The sequence below is a fragment of the Podarcis pityusensis genome, assembly GCF_964106645.2.
Source record: "Podarcis pityusensis genome assembly, chromosome: 11".
Taxonomy (NCBI): Eukaryota; Metazoa; Chordata; class Lepidosauria; order Squamata; family Lacertidae; genus Podarcis; species Podarcis pityusensis.
This window is the reverse complement of record NC_138036.1, coordinates 61,504,426-61,525,529: the sequence shown is the minus strand read 5'-3', so window position 1 is coordinate 61,525,529 and position 21,104 is coordinate 61,504,426. Positions and strand designations below refer to the sequence as shown.

At 43.4% G+C, this 21,104-nt stretch overlaps 1 protein-coding gene across 2 annotated transcripts in view; it reads right to left on the bottom strand.

Moving 5' to 3' along the window:
- The window catches only part of ALDH1A1 (aldehyde dehydrogenase 1 family member A1), a 56,176-nt gene extending 38,169 nt beyond the window's left edge, over positions 1-18,007 (bottom strand). Inside the window, exons 1-2 of one of the 2 annotated variants that reach the window (XM_080972839.1) lie at positions 17,877-18,007; positions 1,356-1,429 (exon numbers count right to left, since the gene is read on the bottom strand). In XM_080972839.1, the coding sequence (XP_080828965.1) occupies positions 1,356-1,415 (60 nt within the window). In that variant the 5' untranslated portion in view covers positions 1,416-1,429; positions 17,877-18,007. Of the gene's footprint in view, positions 1-1,355; positions 1,509-17,876 lie in introns of those variants that run through there. The other variant, XM_080972838.1, reaches the window with a different exon arrangement.
- Positions 18,008-21,104: the final 3,097 nt, after the last annotated feature.

Genomic DNA, 21,104 nt, shown 5'->3' with positions numbered 1-21,104 from the left:
AGGAATGTACATCCCCATCCCACATGTGCAGTGCAAATACAGATTTCATGAGGTGTCTCTCACCCAGATTCCCAAACTTGCTACAGAGGAACACTTTTGCTGAACTGCTGAACAACTATATACATAATGTGTTTGGGGGTGTCTTTTCTTGCACAGTATTTCAGATGACATGGTAACATAAGATTTTGCTAGATCAGGCCAAAGGCCTATCTAGTCCAGCATCCTCTTCTCACAAGGCCCAACCAGATGCCGCTGTGAGCAGAACCTGAGCAACATGTTCAGCTCAAATAAGATTATGGCCATTCTGTGCAGTACTGGAGGTTGAATCATCCTGCTGCATCCAAGTCCTCCAGCTTAGCTGGCTAAAGACAAGCCCTCAAGCCAGGGACCTTCTTATTTCCCCCAGCCCTTTGCCTTGCATGTCAATGCCTTTTGTAGATTGTAGAAAGTCTACTAGCAAGGATTGTCCATCTCATTATTGCTCTCAAGTGGCTGGCCTGCTTTTATGCACTTCTCTTCCAGGTACGTAGGCGATGCGTGTGTGTTGTTCGCATTTCAACAATTCTGCTGGATTTCCCCCCAAGAAACTGTGCAACCCTACACACGTCTACTGAGAAGTGAATACCATTGTGCTCAGTGGTGTTTACTCCCAAGTAAATGTGCAGAAGATTGTAGTCTACATATTTTAGTAACGAATTGTAATCATAAATCATTGTTACATTCCCTAATACAGTAACATATTCTGATTTTCCCCTTTGCTGATTTTATCTTTCTTTCTGTAAACCATTAATACTCTGTTATAATCCAGTCCTGGAAACACCGCTGTGGAAGTAATGCTGTAATTTCTGCAGAACTTGTTCCTAGGCATCAGTCAAATCCTATACACATCTCCCAAAACAAAAAAGCCCCAATCTCACGCATATTTCCTTCAGAGAAGGTGCCACTGAACCCAGTGAGGCTTGCTTTGAGTAAACATGCATAAGATCCAGCTGTTAGTTTGATGGGGCTTCTCCCAAGTACATATGCCTAGGTCTACAAACAGTACCATGGTTAAGGCTGAAGCCCTAAAATGCTTTGGGCTCACAGAATCATAGCTTCAGACATAATTCACACAGAGCAACAATTGCAACCATTCCGAAACAGGATGGCTGTCAGCAGCCACACTCTGCGGAAACAGGGGAGGACATCAGGGAATAAAGCTGCAGTGAGATCCATAGGTAAAAACCGGCAACAAAGTTATATGCACTGAGATCCACCGCTAAAGTGGGAACTGCACAGACTACAGCAATAAGACACAAGGAGATTGCCTCAGTGGCAGAGCTTGAGGGAAGTTAAGCCACATAAATATAACTAACCTTAGTATACTGAATCTTCAGATCCTTGAGGGGCTCTGGCAAAGCCGGGGCAGTTGACATGTTTGGACTAGTTCCTGAAACACAGGTGAAAGGAGGTTGTAAGAAAAGTTCAGTGATATTTGCCCTGACTGAGCACTTCAATATAATTGTGCCTTTTTATCTGAACTGGCTATAGTATATTTGCATGCAAGAGTATGATTGGACGAACAACTGCACAGCACAGAGAGGGGGGGGACTACAGCTAATGTGCAACACCTAGAAAAGCAGGCTGTGTACTTGGGTGCAAAAGTCCATATGAGGTCGTGGCATTCTCTATGTGTGCAAATAGCAGCCTGCTCCTTTTCACCTGCAAGAATAACATACACTCAGAAACATCAGTATAGATAACCTAAAAAGAGTTCTGAAGATATTTCAGAGCTTTGGAAATTTACACAAATATAAACTGTATGTTGTGTTGTTGTTTTTTTAAAAAATAGTTCCTGTCTTTCTAGCAGTGACAAGACAGGCAAAAATCCAACAGGTTCAGCTTTTCCTGGCAGGAATTGCTGTGATAATATTGAAAAGAGTGTTTAATTTGAATATGTCAAATCAATGCATTTTTAATAACTCTTGGAAACATTCTAGGAAGCAGGAAACCATGCCGGCTTTTGCAGCAAAACCAACTAAGTGCCTTGCAGCACTTTTAAAACAATCAGATTTTGTGGTTCATCAATAATATCTTCAGGATGTATTATTCTTCGTTAGATATACAAGCGTGTGCCTTCCAGAGTGCAATGCTATGACTGCCGTGTCAGAGCCCACAGTGTGCACCTGGCCTGTGAGGGGGTGAAGCAATACCCATGGCTCCAACCCTTAGGTAGTACTGCCATCACCCTGCTTCTAAACTTCCAGGCTAGTGGGTTGCAAACACACAGTCTTCAGGCTCTTATTGTAGGAATTGGGAAATCTCCAATTGGCACTAGAAGAAAGATTCAGACCATCTTCTCCAGGTTTCCTGTTTGCCAAGATCTTGGAGCACATTACTGGAGCTAGGCTGCAAGTTAGGTATGGGCAGCATATTTGGTTTAGTTTAGATTCTCGTGAGACCAGACCTAATTCACAGTTCCTGCTGAAACAAGATATGAACTGAAGCAGGTATACTTTCTGAAATTTTGTGAAACTATTCTTCTAGCAAATAAAAAGCACAAAAATGTGTGCATAGAAAAGTATAAATGTATTATTATTGAAAATAATGCCATATATAATAAAATAAAACATAACATAACATAGAAAATGCATTGTATAAGAGGAAATTGCTTGCAAAATAGCATACAAAAATGGATATGTATTAGGAAAAAATCAACACTAAAACGCTGATAAATTTTCATTTTTATCATTTATTAAATTAATATTAAATCCCAAAGATCACAGGGTGGTTCACACAACATAAACATACAAAATGAAAACACAAAATACATAATAAAACAAAAACAAACCAATTACCCCCACCCCACAAACACATTTAAAAGGCTATACTGTATAATGTGTATTCAGCCCAAGGCCTGGTTATAGAGAAACGTTTTCACTGGGCACCTAAAGATCTGTAATGAAGGCGTCAGGCAAGCCCCCCTGAGGAGAGCATTCCATAAACAGGGAGCCACTGCTGAAAATGCCTGTTCTTATGTTTCCACCCTCTAAGCTGCTCATGGAGGGGTCACACAAAGAAGGTCCTCAGATGGGCTGGTCCTTCAGGTATTGTGGTTCTGAGCCATTTAATGCTTTACAGGTCAAAACTAGCACTTTGAATTGGGCCTGGAAACTAATTGGCAGCCAATGCAGTCATTGGCATTATATGCTCAAACCATCTTGCCCTGGTGAGCAACCTGTCTAATGAATTCTTACACCAGCTGAAGTTTCCAAACAGTCTGTAACACTTTGTATAACACTTTGCAGTACAGTGGTACCTCGGGTTGAGTACTTAATTCGTTCCAGAGGTCTGTTCTTAACCTGAAACTGTTCTTAACCTGAAGCACCACTTTAGCTAATGGGGCCTCCCGCTGCCGCTGCGACACCGGAGCACGATTTCTGTTCTCATCCTGAAGAAAAGTTCTTAACCCGAGGTACTATTTCTGGGATAGTGGAGTCTGTAACCTGAAGCGTATGTAACCTGAAGGGTATGTAACCCAAGGTACCACTGTAATATAACCTAGAGGTGACCAGAACATAGACAGCAGAACTTAGGCTAAAGGTAAAGGACCCCTGACCATTAGGTCCAGTCGTGACCGACTCTGGGGTTGCGGCACTCATTTTGCTTTATTGGCCAAGGGAGCCGGCGTACAGCTTCCGGGTCATGTGGCCAGCATGACTAAGCTGCCTCTGGCGAACCAGAACAGCACACGGAAACGCCGTTTACCTTCCCGCCAGAGCAGTACCTATTTATCTACTTGCACTTTGACATGCTTTTGAACTGCTAGGTTGGCAGGAGCAGGGACCGAGCAACGGGAGCTCACACCGTCACGGGGATTCAAACCGCCGACCTTCTATTCGGCAAGTCCTAGGCTCTGGTTTAACCCACAGCGCCACCCGCGTCCCTTAGAACTTAGGCTATCCCTGTCCAAATGGTGGCACAGCTGGGCCACCAACTGAAGCTGATGGAAGGCACTCCATGCCACCAAGGCTGCCTGAGCCTCAAGTGACAGCAAAGGATCCAGGAGTACTCCCAAGCTACATACCCACTCCTTCAGAGGAAGTGTAACCCCATCAAGAGCAGGCAGCCTTCCAGCCATCCGGTCTAGGGAGCCACCCACTAACAGAGCCTCAGTCTTATCTGGATTGAGCTTCAGTTTGTTGGCTCTCATCTAGTCCATTACTGAGGCAAGACAAAGATCCAGCACTTCCATGGCCTCAGCTGCAGATGTAAAGGAGAAGTAGAGCTGCATGTTGTCAGCAACCTCCTCCAAACTCTGTTTCAGGTTAAACATCATAGGGGATAAAATTAAACCCTGGGGAACCCCATGCTGAGGATTCCACAGAGCTGAAGAGCATTATTCAAGCATCACCATTCATGTAGGGCCAGAACCACCACAAAGCAGTGCCAGTAGGATGCTATGGTCGATGGTAGGGTGGATCTACACACAGGGGAAACGCCCCCACTATAAATAAGTCAGAAGTTAAATCATTATAACAAAAGAAAAAATGTTATGTAAAATTTGCATAGATTTTTTTCTCTCTCTCTGGTGCCATCTGGTGTTGCATGTTTATAACAAATTCAAAACACTGTTTTTGGACTAATGCAGCTGAGTCCTTAGGTTTTTCTGAATCCATGGGGGGCTTCTTAAGGAGTGGTCTTACTACTGTCTCCTTCAAGCAGGCAGGGACCACCCCCTCTTGTAAAGAGGCATTCAGCACCTCCCTGGCCCAGCCAGCTGTCCACTCTCTGCTAGCTTTTATCAGCCAAGAGAGGTACGGGTCCAGAGTGCAAGTCCTAACTGATCCAAACACATTGTCCATGTCCTCAAAACTTACTAACTGAAATTCATTCAACATAACAGCACTAGACAGTGTTCTGGACACCCCATGAACAAACAAAAATCACAAATGGATTGCAGAAATGAATTTGAGATTAGGAAAATGGGAAAGTGAAACCAACAGATTTGTCCATTTCTCATTGCAGGGGGGGGGGGAATCCAATTCATGGGAGGGAAACTAGGGCAGCAGCAGGCAGGTCATGTATGCAGGAGACCTTCAGAGATGGGTGCTTCGGGCAATTATCACTTTGCCAAGGTAGGAGAGGTGGTGTCCACTGGAAGGATTTTGTGAAAGGACAAGCAGCCTTTGTGTAATGCATTGTGGCATCAGGTTAGTATACATTTGAGAGTTCGTTCCTTAAAGATGCATAAGACTAGGCAGTAAAGTTCTGGCAAACAGTAAAACCTTTCTCCTGACTATACATTGCAGGTAAAAAGGCACCTAGTTCAGTCTCCCCCACCCCTCCCAAAAAAGATCCAAAAATATTTAGGAAGAATGCTGCATTAACTGGATTTCTGCCACTTAAAGGGAGAAAAAAAATTGGGGGTGGGGATAGAGATGGCAACCTTCCTTGTGAAATGCATGCCATGTTGATTGGGCTGCCTTGCCTTTCTGTGCAAAATGTTCTCCCTCCCTCCATGACTGACAATTTTTTGGTATAAACTAGATGCAGGGTGTGGTAATGCTCAGAAACATCAGCAAGGTTTTGAAGTGCTCAGCCTTGCCCTTTAGCCCTGCATATTGCGACACAAGATGACTGGCACAGAGCTGTTCGCCTTATAACATGTCTGGCGTCTCTTAAAGATTTGTATCTAATATATAATGTTTCATACAAAGAGATGGACAAATCCAACCTTGTACTCATCCACGGATGCACCACTATGCTGTGCACATATACTGAAGAACACACACACACACACCAGCCTCTGCAAGGTTTTATTTTCCCTGTTCCTGCATGTAGTTAGAAAGCAGAATAATATATCCAGTTTATGTGCATTTGAAAAGCATTGCTTTCCATGAATTCACTTGCATAAATATTGTGCCGTTGCTGGCTCTGCTGCTTTGCTGCCTTCATCAGCAGCCTAAAATTCATGGTGTGCAGAGCTAACGACAGAGACAGTTCCACTTGCTTAATTTCTCCTACCAGGCTGCTGTGAAAGACAAAGGAACGGGATCAATAAAAATGGCAACCCTGCTGTAAGCTGCAAGTCTTTTCTCATTCAAAAATTGAAAAGTGGATGCAGTCAACTGGAGGTGAAGAAAAATACTCTGCACAAGTCTAGTTGGCACTTTATTTTTATTACTTTATAAGCCCCAGAGCTGCACTGTGAGATTGAAACCAGATTCAAGGTTCACACCCTGCAAATACCTCAGTCAGGAGGACCAAGGTCTGTTCACCTGTTGAGCAAGATGGCTAGCTGCCCAGAACCACACCACCAACCTGTCCTGTCCTGTCCTTCCAGTTTAGCTCAAAGCCCTCATAGTTTTGCTTGTTCCAGCAAATCCTTGGTAGTGCCAAAGCCACTCCAGAAATAAGCCATGGGGCACATTACAAAATACATACTTCAACTTTATAAAGGCAAGACAGTTTCTGTCTGAAAAAAAGAGTGGCATCGGGTGAAAAGCATTTCATTCTTGGCTACTACCACAATCTGGCTTCAGTCCCTAGAAAGAAATTCAAGCCTGTAACCTTTGAGTGTTGGAGTGATGTAGCTCCCTGGGGCGAGCCTGCCCAGTGTCCCCTAAGCTAGTCTTCTCCCCTCAGGTGTGGTGCTGGTTCTGTCATCAGTGCTGAAGTAAGATTCAGCTGTCAGTCTGGCTGACATCGATGTGAGAAATGGGCAGGAGGGCACCATATCAGCCTTTGCCTCAGAGAGCAAAATGTCTTGGGCTGACCCTACCATTCATGCAAGGAACAAAGCAGGACTTTCCTCACACAGTTGGGATGTGGCAATGCCCCAAATTGCAAAAGAATACATAAAGTTAAGATTTTAAATGAACATATTGTATTTCTATAACATAGATATGAAAAGATTTAAGAACTTTACAAAGAATATGTATGTGGCCTATGGCCAACAGAACATACAGTAAGCAAATAATTGTAGTTTCACAGCACTGAAAAACAGACACCGTGCAAATGATGACAACAATATATCTCTCTAGTCACACTGACTGCATGTTATCTTCCTATGCTGACTGTACCACAGCACAAAGATATGGTTGTCCAAAACCTTGACATCCTGAAGAAAGACTGTGGTGTAGTCAGCATTTGGAAGATATATCCAGTCAGCATGACTAGATATGACAGAATACATTGTTGTGATAATATGTGCAGTGTCTGCATTTCAGGGTTATGAAGTCACGTGAAACTGTTTGGTTAGTACTATGTATACATGGTTTGGTTAGTATTGTCTCCTTCTCTGAATGCACCCCTTCTGGAGTTAGGGGATGCATGGAGTTTCCAGTTTCATGAGCCACATGCTGCCATATGAGGCCCCCGCCAGCAGCCCCTTCCCGCTCTGCAATTTCCCCCTCAGTTTTCAGGGGTCTCTCCAGGTAAAGGTAAAGGCACCCCTGCCCGTAGGGGCCAGTCTTGACAGACTCTAGGGTTGTGCGCCCATCTCACTCAAGAGGCCGGGGGCCAGCGCTGTCCGGAGACACTTCCGGGTCACGTGGCCAGCGGGACAAGCTGCATCTGGCGAGCCAGCGCAGCACACGGAAACGCCGTTTACCTTCCCGCCAGTAAGCGGTCCCTATTTATCTACTTGCACCCGGGGGTGCTTTCGAACTGCTAGGTTGGCAGGCACTGGGACCGAACAACGGGAGCGCACCCGCCGCGGGGATTTGAACCGCCAACCTTTCGATCGGCAAGCCCTAGGTGCTGAGGCTTTTACCCACAGCGCCACCCGCGTCTCCAGGTAGAGCAGGACAGAAGACCCAGAGCAACACTGGGCTCAGTCCTACTTGCAGTCTTCCTGAAACCACTTCCCATACTTAACTGCTAGACACAGGTTGCTGCAGTTATGGGATTTTTCTGCTTCAGGTGTCAAAATACATTGATTAGCCTTGGATGCTATATACTTTGATTTTTTGAGGGTTGCCATTTCCTGCTTTGTCTCAGGTGGCAAAACAGCTACGAATGCTTATGAATGCTTGCTATGGCATTTTAAAATTTTCTTAATATATAAAGCATCCAACAATATTACTGACTTTCCACTTACTACAAAGCTTGTGGGTTATAATAATTGTGCCAGCAAACAGATCAGATTCCACCAGGACAGGTTTCCAAGCAGACAAGGGATGATTAATAGAAAGTTAGGTATTCTGGAGTGTCACTGGAAGAAATGGAATGCAAAGACTTTATTGTCTGCTGAGTTCCTATCGATCCCAGTGAGACTTTGGCACCCCTTTCTTTGAATTGTTCTTGTTGGACACAATCCAAAGCACGCATGGTGAGTTTTCTGCTAACTTCTGTTATGGGAAAGGCTCTGTGCACAGGTGCACAAACAGTTTTCCTGCTGTGTGCACAGAAAAGGTTTTGCTTGCAGGGGAGAGTTCCTACCAAGGGAAGAGATGTTTTACCTATGAGGCCGTGTGCTGCCGTGGCAAATATTTGTCTAGAGTTACAGTGTTTGCACTCAAACTCTGTAGTTTGGGAATGGCACAATGTGTATTGTGGTTCACACCAAGCAAATTACATCTTTAAAAATATGCACCCTCTTGTGCAAGGGGTGAATTTCTTCTTTGCGTGCCCAGGCGGAGACCCCCTGACCCCAAGAGACCACCAGAAGGAATAATGACTCGTGACAATGTGTTATGGAATTAAAAATTGGCCACAACTTTATTAAACCTTTCAGATGTAGGAAGACCTTGGCTTAGGCATTGGGCACGTATCCCTCCCAGCCTGCAGCTGGGGAACGGGGGCTCCTCAGGGTGAATGGGATATGGGAGGGTGCGCTGCAAGACACTTGTGTACGCAGGCAGCCCACCCCATATCCCCGCAACGCAGGGGAGTTCACTGACAACCTTTCAGTGTGTGGCCAGTGACTTCCTATTTACAAACCCCTTTAAGAGGGGACCCTGGAATCGCCACTGTGGGGGGCGGGGTGAGTCACTACTTCATGCCTCCCCCCATATACAGCAGATAGACTAAAGGATTCCACCAAGGCCTCAAACTGCCAAAGTTGTGATGAATTGCTATGGGGAAGGCAAAACCTGCCAATGTAGGGAAATTCCTTCCCGGTTCTTCAACAGCAACCATCAAAAGTCCGTAGCAGCGCCCACTGAACAGGAAGAAAAAATGGTTAACCTGCAAACAAGCAATAGACAAAGGGAGAGTTGGGTGGGTGAAGCTCCGGAGCCAACCGCATGCTTGCTGCCGGCTCCGCCTCCTATTTATGCAACTGGCCACACCTTCCAAAGGTGCTGATAGGTTAACTGGGGTTCGGTGGGAACCCCCAATGACTATGAGAAGGAGGTGGGCCAGCCCAACCAGCTGGTGAGTCCTGTTAAGTTGTGGGTTGACATAGCAGACAACACAGCAATTTCTCCAAAGCAGCTCTTTATTTTGTAAGCTGGAACAGAACTAACTGAGGAGCTCAGTCAGCCTGCTTATATAGAGCTCCAGAACAATGTAACTGTTGCCATTTTCTAAAACTATCCAATCACTGAACGTCACTTTTCGATCCTTCATTTGCATACAAAACTATCCAATCACTGAACGTCACTTTTCGATCCTTCCTTTGCATAACTATCTACAGTATCCCCCTGCTGGCCCAGGGTGAGAACTTCAGTACATAACAAGTCCTATGTGGCCAGAGGTGCCGCATGTGGTCCTGCAAAGGGCGCCCACAAAGAAAGGTGTGAGCACTCATTATTGCACATTGCATCTTGGAAAAGAATGCATAGTGTCATGGTAAGCAAAGTATGTGGGGCATTTTAAGCAATCACTCATAGTAAGAATTAGTTCTTACAATAAGAATTTGTGCTGAGTCAAAGCATCACCAAGTGAAGACTTTAGAATGAAAGCGGGCACTGGTGGAGGAAGAAGAGTGCGGGGGGAGCGCACCGCCCCCAGCAGCTTGATCCCAGTGGGGTTCCATCGTGGCTGCCCCCCTGCCTGCACTAGGTGCCCCGTCCCTGCAGGTGGCATGCCCCCAGTACACACACCACACCCCGCCCCCACCTGCTCTCCCCCCCCTCCAGTGCCAGAACATGAAGCTCCACCACTGAAAAGGGGTTTGTGGTGTTCAAAATACCCTCATATAAACTTCACATATGCAATTAATTCATGTCTTCTGTGATTGTTTGCAAACTTTACAACCATATAAGAAGCAAAGTTGTGGCACAGTGCAGGGTGGGCAGGATGAGTCACCCAGCTGCTTAGACCTCAAGCTGAATATCCACTCATCTCTTCAGATGTGATGTGGTTTTTGCAGCCTAACATAGCCCCTCTCCCCATCTTCTTTGTCCTGGCTCCCAGTCCATGGCTCCAACAGCCACTGAGAGATGGCTCTCCTGTCTCTCCTAGCAAATTTGCCCACCTGCAATTTGGCCCAATCATAGCTGGGCTTGGGGGAGTGGCAATGGGGGTGGACCTGAGGCAGACCTCCTGGTGGAGTCTTCACCCAGGTCCACTCCCTGGGTATAAAAACTGGTCTGGGCTTCACCTGAGACCACAGTTGCCTGCAGATCTCCCTCCCTCCCACCCATATTTTCATGGTTTTCACTGTTCTGTTGTGCAATTGTGTGGTATTTGATAGACCTTGCTATGGTTCTTATGGTTGCCGTATGTGGGGTTAGGGAGGAAAATTTCTCATCAGAAGAACTGGCCTGTTTTGAGGGTTTCACCTACCTCACAGCAATCATCACAACATGAGCGGATATGGCATTGGGTAAATTCCTAGTCTTTGGCAGGGGGGAAATTGTAAAACCTCTGCTTCTATCTCCTTGGTGGTGGGGAACCCCGTTAAAGGGATCCATGGGGAGGTGCTTCTGTCTATACGTCCAGGCAAGGGCTGAGGACCATAGCACTCTCCAACGTGGCAAGTCTGTGGGAATTGCACCTATTTGATGTATGTCATAGGTGAACCCCAAATCAGTCTTGAACCCTGATATCCCTCCAGCAGGTAAGCTGGAGGAGATGGTAGCTACCCAGCGCCAAGCCAAAACTCATTTACATCTGCAATCAATAAAGTTGTGGCCTAATTTAAATCCAAGAATGTTATCGGTGGTTCTTGGTTTTTCTGCTATGGCTAGATGGGGTTCACTGCACCCTGGCAGTAATCTCCCTTTCTTTCTGAACTGTGTTGCAGGGATACACAGGCCGCGGTGTACAGAAGGAAGAGACAGAAAGTTGCCCAGTTGTCAAGACACTTGGGTGATTCTTCCTCACTTCCACCTCTGGGCTGTGACTTACATGCATTATAGTGCAGGAAGAGAAGAAAGTATCCTTGCTTTGCCTGGTGAATCAGAAAGAGACATTCCCCTTTCTTCCTGTACAGTGTTGTAATTTCTAGCAGAGCACGGCAAGTGACCTCTTGTTGACTAGGCAACAAAAGCACACCCTACCTCATATTTCTAGCATAATGCATGAACTTTATTTATCCTCAAAGTCCCCACTACCAATAATTTATAAAAGGGAGATGCTTTAAAACCCCAAACGAGGTTGCAACAGTAGGACTCATAGGTTAGAGACACACGGTAGAAAGATTTGGTTCAGTTCACATTTAAAGGTAAACCTATAAAAGCATAAAAGCTCAAATATTAGTGTAATAAAATCCAAAACTGCATTATATTGGGGAAAATTGCTTGTGAACAAGTGAATATTAGGTAAAATTGCACACAAAATATGTAAAGGGAAACTATTACTAATTTTTATGAGGACATTTAAAAAATTGCAATCAGATGTGGAAATGTGGAGACTGGAAAAACGAGAAACAGGAATTTGACAGATTGTCCCATCCTCCTCTGCCCTAGTAATAATTCACAACGAAAGATGTTTGAAGGGATATAATAGATAGTCCATAGTCAAAGCAATATATGCTGAGCTAGACATGCAAAATAAAATAAAATAAAAATAAGCTAGAAAATCTAATGCCACTTCCATTGACTCTTGTCAGGGTTGGTGCCAACTAGTAAATGCAAAACAATATATGGGCAGAATTTTATTTCAAGGCCAAAGGCTGAAAATCACTGATAAGCCTAAACTTATTACAGAGGAAGTTTGTATCATCTGAGCAATGATTTAGCAAAGACTGCATTGTGCTTGTGTACAGTGCTGATCTACTGAATTTTTTCGGAGCTTGGTCAAGATAGGTCAAATAAGGACATGCACATCTTAAAAGCACATGCCTTAAACAAATTGCCTGAAATATATCAACATTTTTTATAAGCCCGCTCACCCCTTTTCGTGCGGTGGCATTGTGGGACGGAGGAGGCTTCAGTGGGGCCCCGACACGGGATTTCAAACTGTAGTCCCCTCCCTATCAGGAACTGGATCCTACCTGCACCCTGCTTTGGCAAATGGGAATTGGGCTGTGCCGGGCGTGGAGCCAATGGAGCCAACGGTGGACTTCTCTCGGATTCGCCCCTTGCCCATTTAAGCAGCCAGCACCTGGGGTCTCAGCCTGTTTGTTCCTGTGCCGGGTTTCCCTGCCTACCCACGCTTGGTTTAAGCTGATAGTCAATGCCTTTGCTGTGGCTACGGTGGTCACCGTCCTTTAAGGGGCTGGGTAGGAATAGGAATTTGCCCACTGGGCTAATTGGCACTGAACCAGTGGTTTTGCCTACCTCATAGCAATCATCACAACTGGTTGAGCATTGGGGCAATCCTTTGTTTTGGATGGACGGGAGGTTGTAGTCTCCGCCTGCCCCTCCAAAAGCTGGCGTATCCCGTTAAAGGGATATGGGGGGAGTGGCCATGTCTGTGTGCCCTGGCAGGGCCAGGGCCGAAGGCACTCCCCCAGACGGTGGTCCCTGCAGGGGTCATCCTATTGGATGTAAGTCTAGGAACCCCCACCTGGATTGACAACGCGTCACTTTCGGTGAGCAGACCAGAAGTATTTAGATTGCCCCATGCCCAAGCCAAACCTCTTTCATCTGTATTCTATAAAGTTGTGGCCTGTTTTGACCCCAAACCCAGTCTTATTGGTCTCTTATTATACTGGTTGGGGTATGGGAAGTCTGATGCCTGGTCCGGCAATGGTCCAGGGGCTGGATCCAGATGAGGAAAGTGCCATTGAACTTTCCATAGGCATGATTGGCCACTGTGAGAACAGGATGCCTTTGCCTAGATGGCCTTTTGTTCTGATCCAGAAGAATAAGTTGAATGAACAGATTTATGTTCACACACTAGATTGTCACTTTCTTTTCCCCTGCATGCCCCCCAAATTTACTTTAGAGCCCCCCGCCCAACCCTCAGGGGTAGATGTTGAGTGTGTGCAGGGGGCTCTAGGGAGAATGAAAAGAAGGTGAAGTTCCACAGTGTGAGCAGACCTCCATTTTTTTCACACATGGGCAGCATTGCATACAACCACATATATTTAATAAAAAGCACACTGAAGTTGTTGTAAGACATGCAATCAGATGAGTTCCATAAGAGATTCAAAGGATCTTTTGATGAAAGGAGGATGCACAACAAAATAGCAAATGTGGTTTGGTGTAAATATGTGTTAAGTGGGGCAAAAATAAATAAATCCTAATTTCACATATTTAATGATGGCAGTGATTGACCAGGAAAGAGAGCTTGGGATTGTGGTAGGTTAGCAGCTCAGTGAAAACATGGTTAGTGTGTGGCAGTAGTGAGGAAGGTAAATTCCATGCTTGGGATTAGGAAGAAAGAAACTGAAAATAGACCAGGCAGCATCATAATGCATTTTTATACATCTATGCCGTGGCTGCAACTGGCACCTGGTGTTTAGTTATGATCACCACATCTCAAATATGAAACAGTAGAGCTAGAAAAAGAATAAAAAAGCAATCAAAATCATCACGAGTTTGAAGGAGCTTGCCTATAAGAAAAGGTCAAGTGTTGAGTCCTCATAGTTTGGGGGGGGGGAGGGTGAGGATGGGCTGACATGATACAGATTTATAAAACAACCCACGGTGTGGATACCATTTCCCCCCTTCCTTTCCCGAGAGTCATGCAATGAAGATGGTTGGTAGAAGATTCAGAAGAGAGAAAAGAAGATGTGGTGATGACCACTAGTCTCGATGTCAGGGACTGCACTTAAATTTATGGAGGATCAATATAGGCAACGACTCGCCCCACAGATGCCCTGCAGAAAGACAGAGGCATCTTCCCTCTTAGTGCTTTGCAGTCTCAGTGCCAATCTTATTATAATGTTAGAAAGCGGAATGTGATATTGCAATAAGGAATTGAAATTGCCCGGGCGGGGGGGGGAGCTTACTTGTTTCTTTTTTTAAAAAGAAGGAAGAATATACTATGGTGGTGGAAGGAAGACAACCCACCCCCATGTTCTTTTTTTAAAAAAACTTTTCATCTCTTTATTTATTTTAAGCAATTTTTAATTAGTTTCTAAAGAAATACAAATACATTAACCATTAAACACTTTCCAGCAGTACATCTACTGGTGTTTGTTTTATCCATTGTCTCTAGACATACAGTGTTGTATTGCTAAAGGAGAAATGGCAGCCTCATACTATGGGACTACATCATGCTCACTATTTGTTAAACTAAAACAAAAAACACCACCACCTCCTGCAAGAACTGTTCCAAAGTGTGTCCAAGCAGCAGGTGTCTCATGAAAACTTTACAGCGGAGGTGACAGAAACACTTTCAAATCACCCTGGGCTCAGAAAGGGCCATAGCTCGGTGGTAGAGCAATGCAGAAGATCCTAGGTCTAATCCCTGGTATCTCCAGAGAGGGCTGGCAAATGACCCTTCTCTGAAAGCCCAGAGTGGGCAATCCTGAGCTCAATGGATCAGGGGTCCATCTTGGTACAAGGCAGTTCCCTTTGTCCTTAGCGCTTTCTGGAGTAGGGCTTTAAAAAAATATCTGCAGGTGTTTGAGAGGTGCTATGAACCCCCTGAAAACCCAGTTACAAGTAAAGTTGGGGCTCTTGTACAGCTGGGGGAATGGAAGGATACAAGTCACAGATAACAAGATCCAGGTAAACTGCACAAACCATTGAAGTGGTAATCCTGTCTATGTACACTTACCTAGGAATATGCTCTGCGGAACAACAGAGTGGTATTCAAAGTTAGTGCTACACAGAGTAGACCCATTGATGTTAATGGACACAAACAGTGGGTTCATTAATTTCAACGAGTCTACTCTGAACACAGCAGAACACATTGTAAATGTGCATAAGATCAGGTGTTAGCGTGTTTTAGATCATAAAAGTATCAAGTACAATTTGGGGTGAGGGGAACCTCCCCCAAACCTCTTGGCCTTACTTCCATGTAAATGTGTTTGGACCTGGAATGCCCATCCTTAATATCCTTATATCAAAGTAAGCACCATAGAAACAGTTGATAGTAACAAACTAATAATGAATGCATTCAGGGTAAGGGTGTACTGTACTATTATCTGCAAACATTCTTCTGTACAGCTGCAAACTGCTTGTGCAAAATCTATATCCAGCTATTTAAGAACAGAAGGGAAACATTGGCTACTATTCAGCGATCTATAGCATGAATATTAAAATGACTGAAAGGGCAGGAGTCCCAAACTGGATGGTAGGAAGCATTCTCAAGGAGAAAATCCTGCAGGATATGGTGGGAGCTTTAATTTAAATGGGGGTTATAATGGACCTTCAGTTTAGAATTAGAAAGTTCTATTAGCAAATTATTGGTACATACGTTCGATCACGGTCAGTGTTCTTAGGATTAAGATTAATGGGACTGTCATCTACATAATCTAGAAATAGCTGCACAATCCTAACCTCATCTTCTCTTAACTAAGTCCTATGGAATTCAACGAGGCTTACTCCCAGTTTAGCAGGGTTAGAATTGCAGCCTTAGTCTCTGTTTTTATTTAAATGAGATTGCTTCCCAAAATGTGCTTAGGGTATCATCCAAAACAGAAGTACATTCTGTTAAAATATTGGCATTTACTTACAACATATTTTATAACTGATGTGTAAATCATCTTAAAGCCTAATATTTCAGTTGAGTTTGGACAGATAAGAGCATGATAAGAAAATCAATGAGATGCTTGAAAATGAGACATTTGTATTGGAAGGCTCCATAAAATTTTAACCCAGAGTAAATACTATGCCTAGGTTATTAAGAAGTATTAAATAGTCAAAGTGGGTGAAAAACTCAAGAATGATTATATTTCATTTTATATGTGTTTATTTCAAAAAGCGATGAAACATACAAAGGCAAATGGCAAAGCAAAGCAAATCCTTTAAAATACTGTTCTAGGATTGCAAAATAATCACAAATGAATTATTTGTAGTGTTGTAAACGAACATGCTTCTGTTTGAACTGTGAAGGTCAAAGTCATCAAAGGTTAGTGCCTCTGCCTTGACTTTTCAGACCTGCAATATCTTAAACATGCCTAGTCATATTATTTATAATAACTCATTTTACTTTTAAATATATTTATTTTAATCCAGCCGACGTTCAGACTTGCTGGTTAAGCTTGAGATGCACATTCAGCTGTCAGGAGGAATATTAAAATGTTGCAAAGAAGAGCAAGGAAAACTCAGTCACAAAGAAGTTGTTTTACAAGCAATATGTTGATTAATATAATATATGTTGATTAATCAGAATCTTCTCCCCTACTTCCATAGATTGTGAGGCAAGGCAAATGAGATGAGTGATTTATCAAAGAACATGTATTAAAAGTATTCCAGGTTCTTATGGCAACCATCACTAGAACTATTGGTACGTCTAGTACATGAACAAATATGAATATCTGAAGTTAAAACTTTAGTCTAAATTATAACAGGGCAGGGTTCTTAACATTGCAAATATTATTCTGTCTTTCTTTGCATAGAGGAAATCTCCTACAATAGTTTACATTTTAGAAAGCTGCTTTGCTTAAAACAAAAATGTTGCAATCCATTTGTTTCATTTTACTTTTGTATGTAGCACGCCCCTTAAGACATTAGATTTACTAGCATCTTTCACTGTTTCCTACCGCTGGTGAATGCCAAAGTCTTATTTGTTTTCTTTTGAATCCTTTCAAAAGCTACATTTTGAACCATTTGAATCATTTCATATCTGCATTTCAAAAGCTGAAATGGAAAAATAAACCACTTAAAGGCTAACTTGATTATATTATTACATAAGACGTCCACCTATCCTTATTATGCAGGATTCTAAGGAGACTTAGGAGAGAGTGGCTGTTTTTGTAATAAATGAATCCTGTTTCAACTTCAACATCACTAAAGTCAACAATACATTGTCTGCATTTGAGTATGTTCTGCCTAGCCTGGATCGCTTTTAGGAACTCCAGGAAGACTTCTGAAACATCAGTATCTGGGGCATTTTTAAGCAGGGTTTTTTCCCCTATCAGCTTTACTAATTTCATCTGATATAATTACAAATATGCGCCTTGGGCATCATCAGCAACTCACTTTTTCCTATTTCAGATTCAGCCATTTCTAATGAGAAGTATAAACAAGCAAGAGATCCTTCCTAATAAATATAATGAGTATAATATATATAATGTATATAATATAATATAATTCATTTCCTTTTATTTCATTGGGTAGCAATTCTGTCTGTTTCCTTCTCAAGTGTACTGTAAACTATCTGCATGATGGTTCTGTTTGCTTTTCACTTTCAAAGAAAAACTGAGCAGACCGTCTTCATATATCACACCATTCACTGTTGTGTAGATGCATTTGGAAGCCAACATCTACATGCTGCAATTTTATAGCATTGCTGTTTGCATTGCACATACAATTAGAGCAGTAAAATAGGCAGTAAAGGATCTTCTCTGAGATCGCTCCAAAGTAAGCATGATTTAAGTGCCAATTTCAATCAATTCCCCCCAAAAGAAATATATAAAGATAATCAAGAACCCAAGGTCCTACCTTTTCCCGTGCACGTTGAGTTCCTAGATGGGATGCACTTCGCTCAAAAGCACACTGCGTCCTGTAGTCTGTGATCAACACTACAGTCAAAGCATCACGCATGACCTCTCTATATATATGCACACAGCAGTCGCCGCAACAAGTGGCTATCGAGAGTCCTACTTCATCCCCCTGTTTATCAAGTGAGGTTACTCATAGAAACAGATCCTTCAAGCAAACACTAAATCTCCATTGGGAGGAAACTGAATGATACACTTGGAGGAGGAGGGGGAGGAGGAACTTATTTTTGACATAGCAGATGAAAATACCCACAGCTATTGCACATACCATTTATTCTGTTAACCATGTAATATACATTGTCATTTTGACGTCCAGACCATTTCTCTTCTTCCATCACCTCCATGTCAATCCAATTCACTCATTCTTACCAATGATGAAATGGGGGTGGTGAGAGGAAACATGGACAGATTGTTATCCTAGATCCTGTATTTGCAGGACGTTTTAAAACCAGCCAGATTAAGCATCGGGAAGATGTTAGCCTTGATAAAGGAAGCCCCACTGGCTTTCTGTCTCCCTGAGACAATGAAATCACATAGTTGTGTCTGTGTGTCTTTCTGTTTGGGATTGTTCTGTTTTAACACATAAGAGATTGAAGGTCGACTACTAGTCTTAATTAACTCAAGTTAAACTAATGAGGGTGGTGGGAGGGAGAGGGAGAGGTTGAAGGTTGGGGGAGGGGTGGCTACAGAAAGAAAACGGATCATTAACCAAGAAGGGCTCAGTTTCAGCTAAGAGCTAGGTGGAGGAATGGATACAGCCAGAAAGTTCGCTAAATGCTATTCTTTTGATGCTGTAAGTAAATATTTAACTTGCATCTGGGAGAAGCCATCAAAGACCATCTGGAGTTAAATTCCAGTTCCTATTTTCATTTGGATGCATTTCAAACTAGATTCCAAAGCCAAAGGCTTTCTACTAACCCTACTCTGCCCATTCTGCTTCACTTCAACATATTATTGTCCTTATGTGGAGGCTGTACAGGTTTATTTAAGAGCCATAACATCAAGCCCTGCCTGGTTATGGGCAACTTCTGTGATACATCCAAAGCCTACAGCACCGGCCTCCACTAGAAACCTCCAAGAGCGGTGTGGTTTCTCCACAATGCCTACTATCCATGTTGTCAGCAGCATGCCTTGTTTTGGCCTCTGAACAAAAAAAGAGAGAACTATTTTTCAGCATCCTTCATGCAGAGTGGCAGAAGATATAGACTATATATGTAGAATATATAGTTAAAAAATTAAATGGCATTATTTCCGTACACTCTTGGCTTTGTTTTCCCAAGATAGTCTATGCAACACTGGATTTAGGGCTGTGTGTGAGGTTTCCCCGTGCAGGCGCTGAGCCAAGGGGTCTCAGAACGGAAGGTGAGAGGGAGGGGGCATGAAAATATGAAATATTGGGCAGGGCACCAAATTTTGTCATTGCTCAGGGTGCCATATTACCAAAGTCCTCCCCTGGTCTAAGCTAGTGCATAGTATATCAGACGTACCAATCTAAGACCTGAGAAGAACCATTCATCCTATGAGATCTTTGTTGATAAAAGTACCTGCTGTGCAAAGATTTGGCCTGACACAGGTAGAAACCCATGGTGCAATTATAGGGTGGCCTGGAACCCATGAGTTCTCAGGCATCTCTCAGGATCCTTAAGCAATGATACACACGTTGCAAAGTATGGAACAAAATGGGCAGCAGACATGGCACACAGAGGATGCATATGCAAAGTGAATGAGATGGCAGCCACCCACCTCAGCTTTGTCCTTCAAGGTGTGATAAGGCTCCTGACCAAACAATTCCTGCTTTCTCCTGTTTTAATGCACAAACCACTTACATGAATGCAGCCATGCCAGCTCACTAAATCACTTAGTTTTGCTGCTTGCCTCAGATTTCCAATGGACCAAGCCTTGGACAGGGTGCATGTCTGGAAGGTTTGAGTTCTTTTTAGTAGGTCACAAATTGTGTCAGCTTGATTTCATACAACTGGTGGAGGAATTTTCTGCTGTTCAAATAAAACATAAAATAGTAAAAGGGGATATTTAGACAAGGTTATAAGAAAAGCAATGGGCATCAAGTTTGGGGTTATCCCAAAGGATGTGCCATCTGTGGTGTCCCCTCAAGTAGGTTAGTGGGGCTGGTTCATCAGTTGTGCCTTGTGGCTGCTGATCCTTCACAGTGCTGTCCACTGAGGATCAGCAGGGATCAGCAGATGGGATCACATAAGAGATTTCTGTATCCTGCTTAATTAGCACTTTTGCTCCTCCACACCTCTAGACTAAATTTCTTTGAGAAGAATCTGAACCTGTTTCACCACACCCTTTTCTTTCTTTCTTTCTTTCTTTCTTTCTTTCTTTCTTTCTTTCTTTTCAGGATGTTTATCTTGGCAATTGTGCAGCTTCCAAGATTTTGATATGGGTTAGAGTGAACAAGCTGAAGCTTAATCCATACAAGATGGCGGTACCGTGGGTAAAGAAACTGGCTGAGGGGTGCATCAGGTGTGTGTGCAGGGGCCATATTCTCCTTGAAGGGCCATGTTTGCACATGGGAGTCCTGGTATGCCAGCTGTGACCCAACCTAGAAAAAGTAGACCTAGTAGTGGATAGACATGTCCTTGTTACACCCATACTAGACTACATACATGGGGCTGCCTTTGAAGACTATGTGAAAACTTCAGCTGGTGCAGGAAAGTGGTTGCTAGAGTGCTCAGTGGGACCAGGTGGTCAGATTACATTACACTGGTGGTTCTGTGCTGGTTCTGCTGGTTACCAGTGCATTTCCAGGTCCAATTTGAAGTGCTGGCTTTGTCCTTTAAAGCCTTAAGTGGTTTAGTGCCAGGCTATTTGAGGGGCCACCCGCACCCATATGAGCCCACCCATTGGAAGCCCTGAACATAGGCTCATCTTTAAAAATTAGATGCCTGGGCACTCTGGTGCGGTATTCAAAGTCTTTAAAAACTGTTTAAAATGGCTCACAACTGATGTGTTTGATAGGCTGCTATTAGATAATTTTACTGCTGTGGTTGGAAATTGTTTTATTCTGGTTTACATTTTTGTGTATTGCTATTTTTATATTTTGGTGGTGTTTATATATGTGTGTAGTACAGTTGTATTGTTGCCACCTTGGGTGGACACGGTCTGGAAAGATGGCTTATATATATATATTTATTGCGTGTGTGTA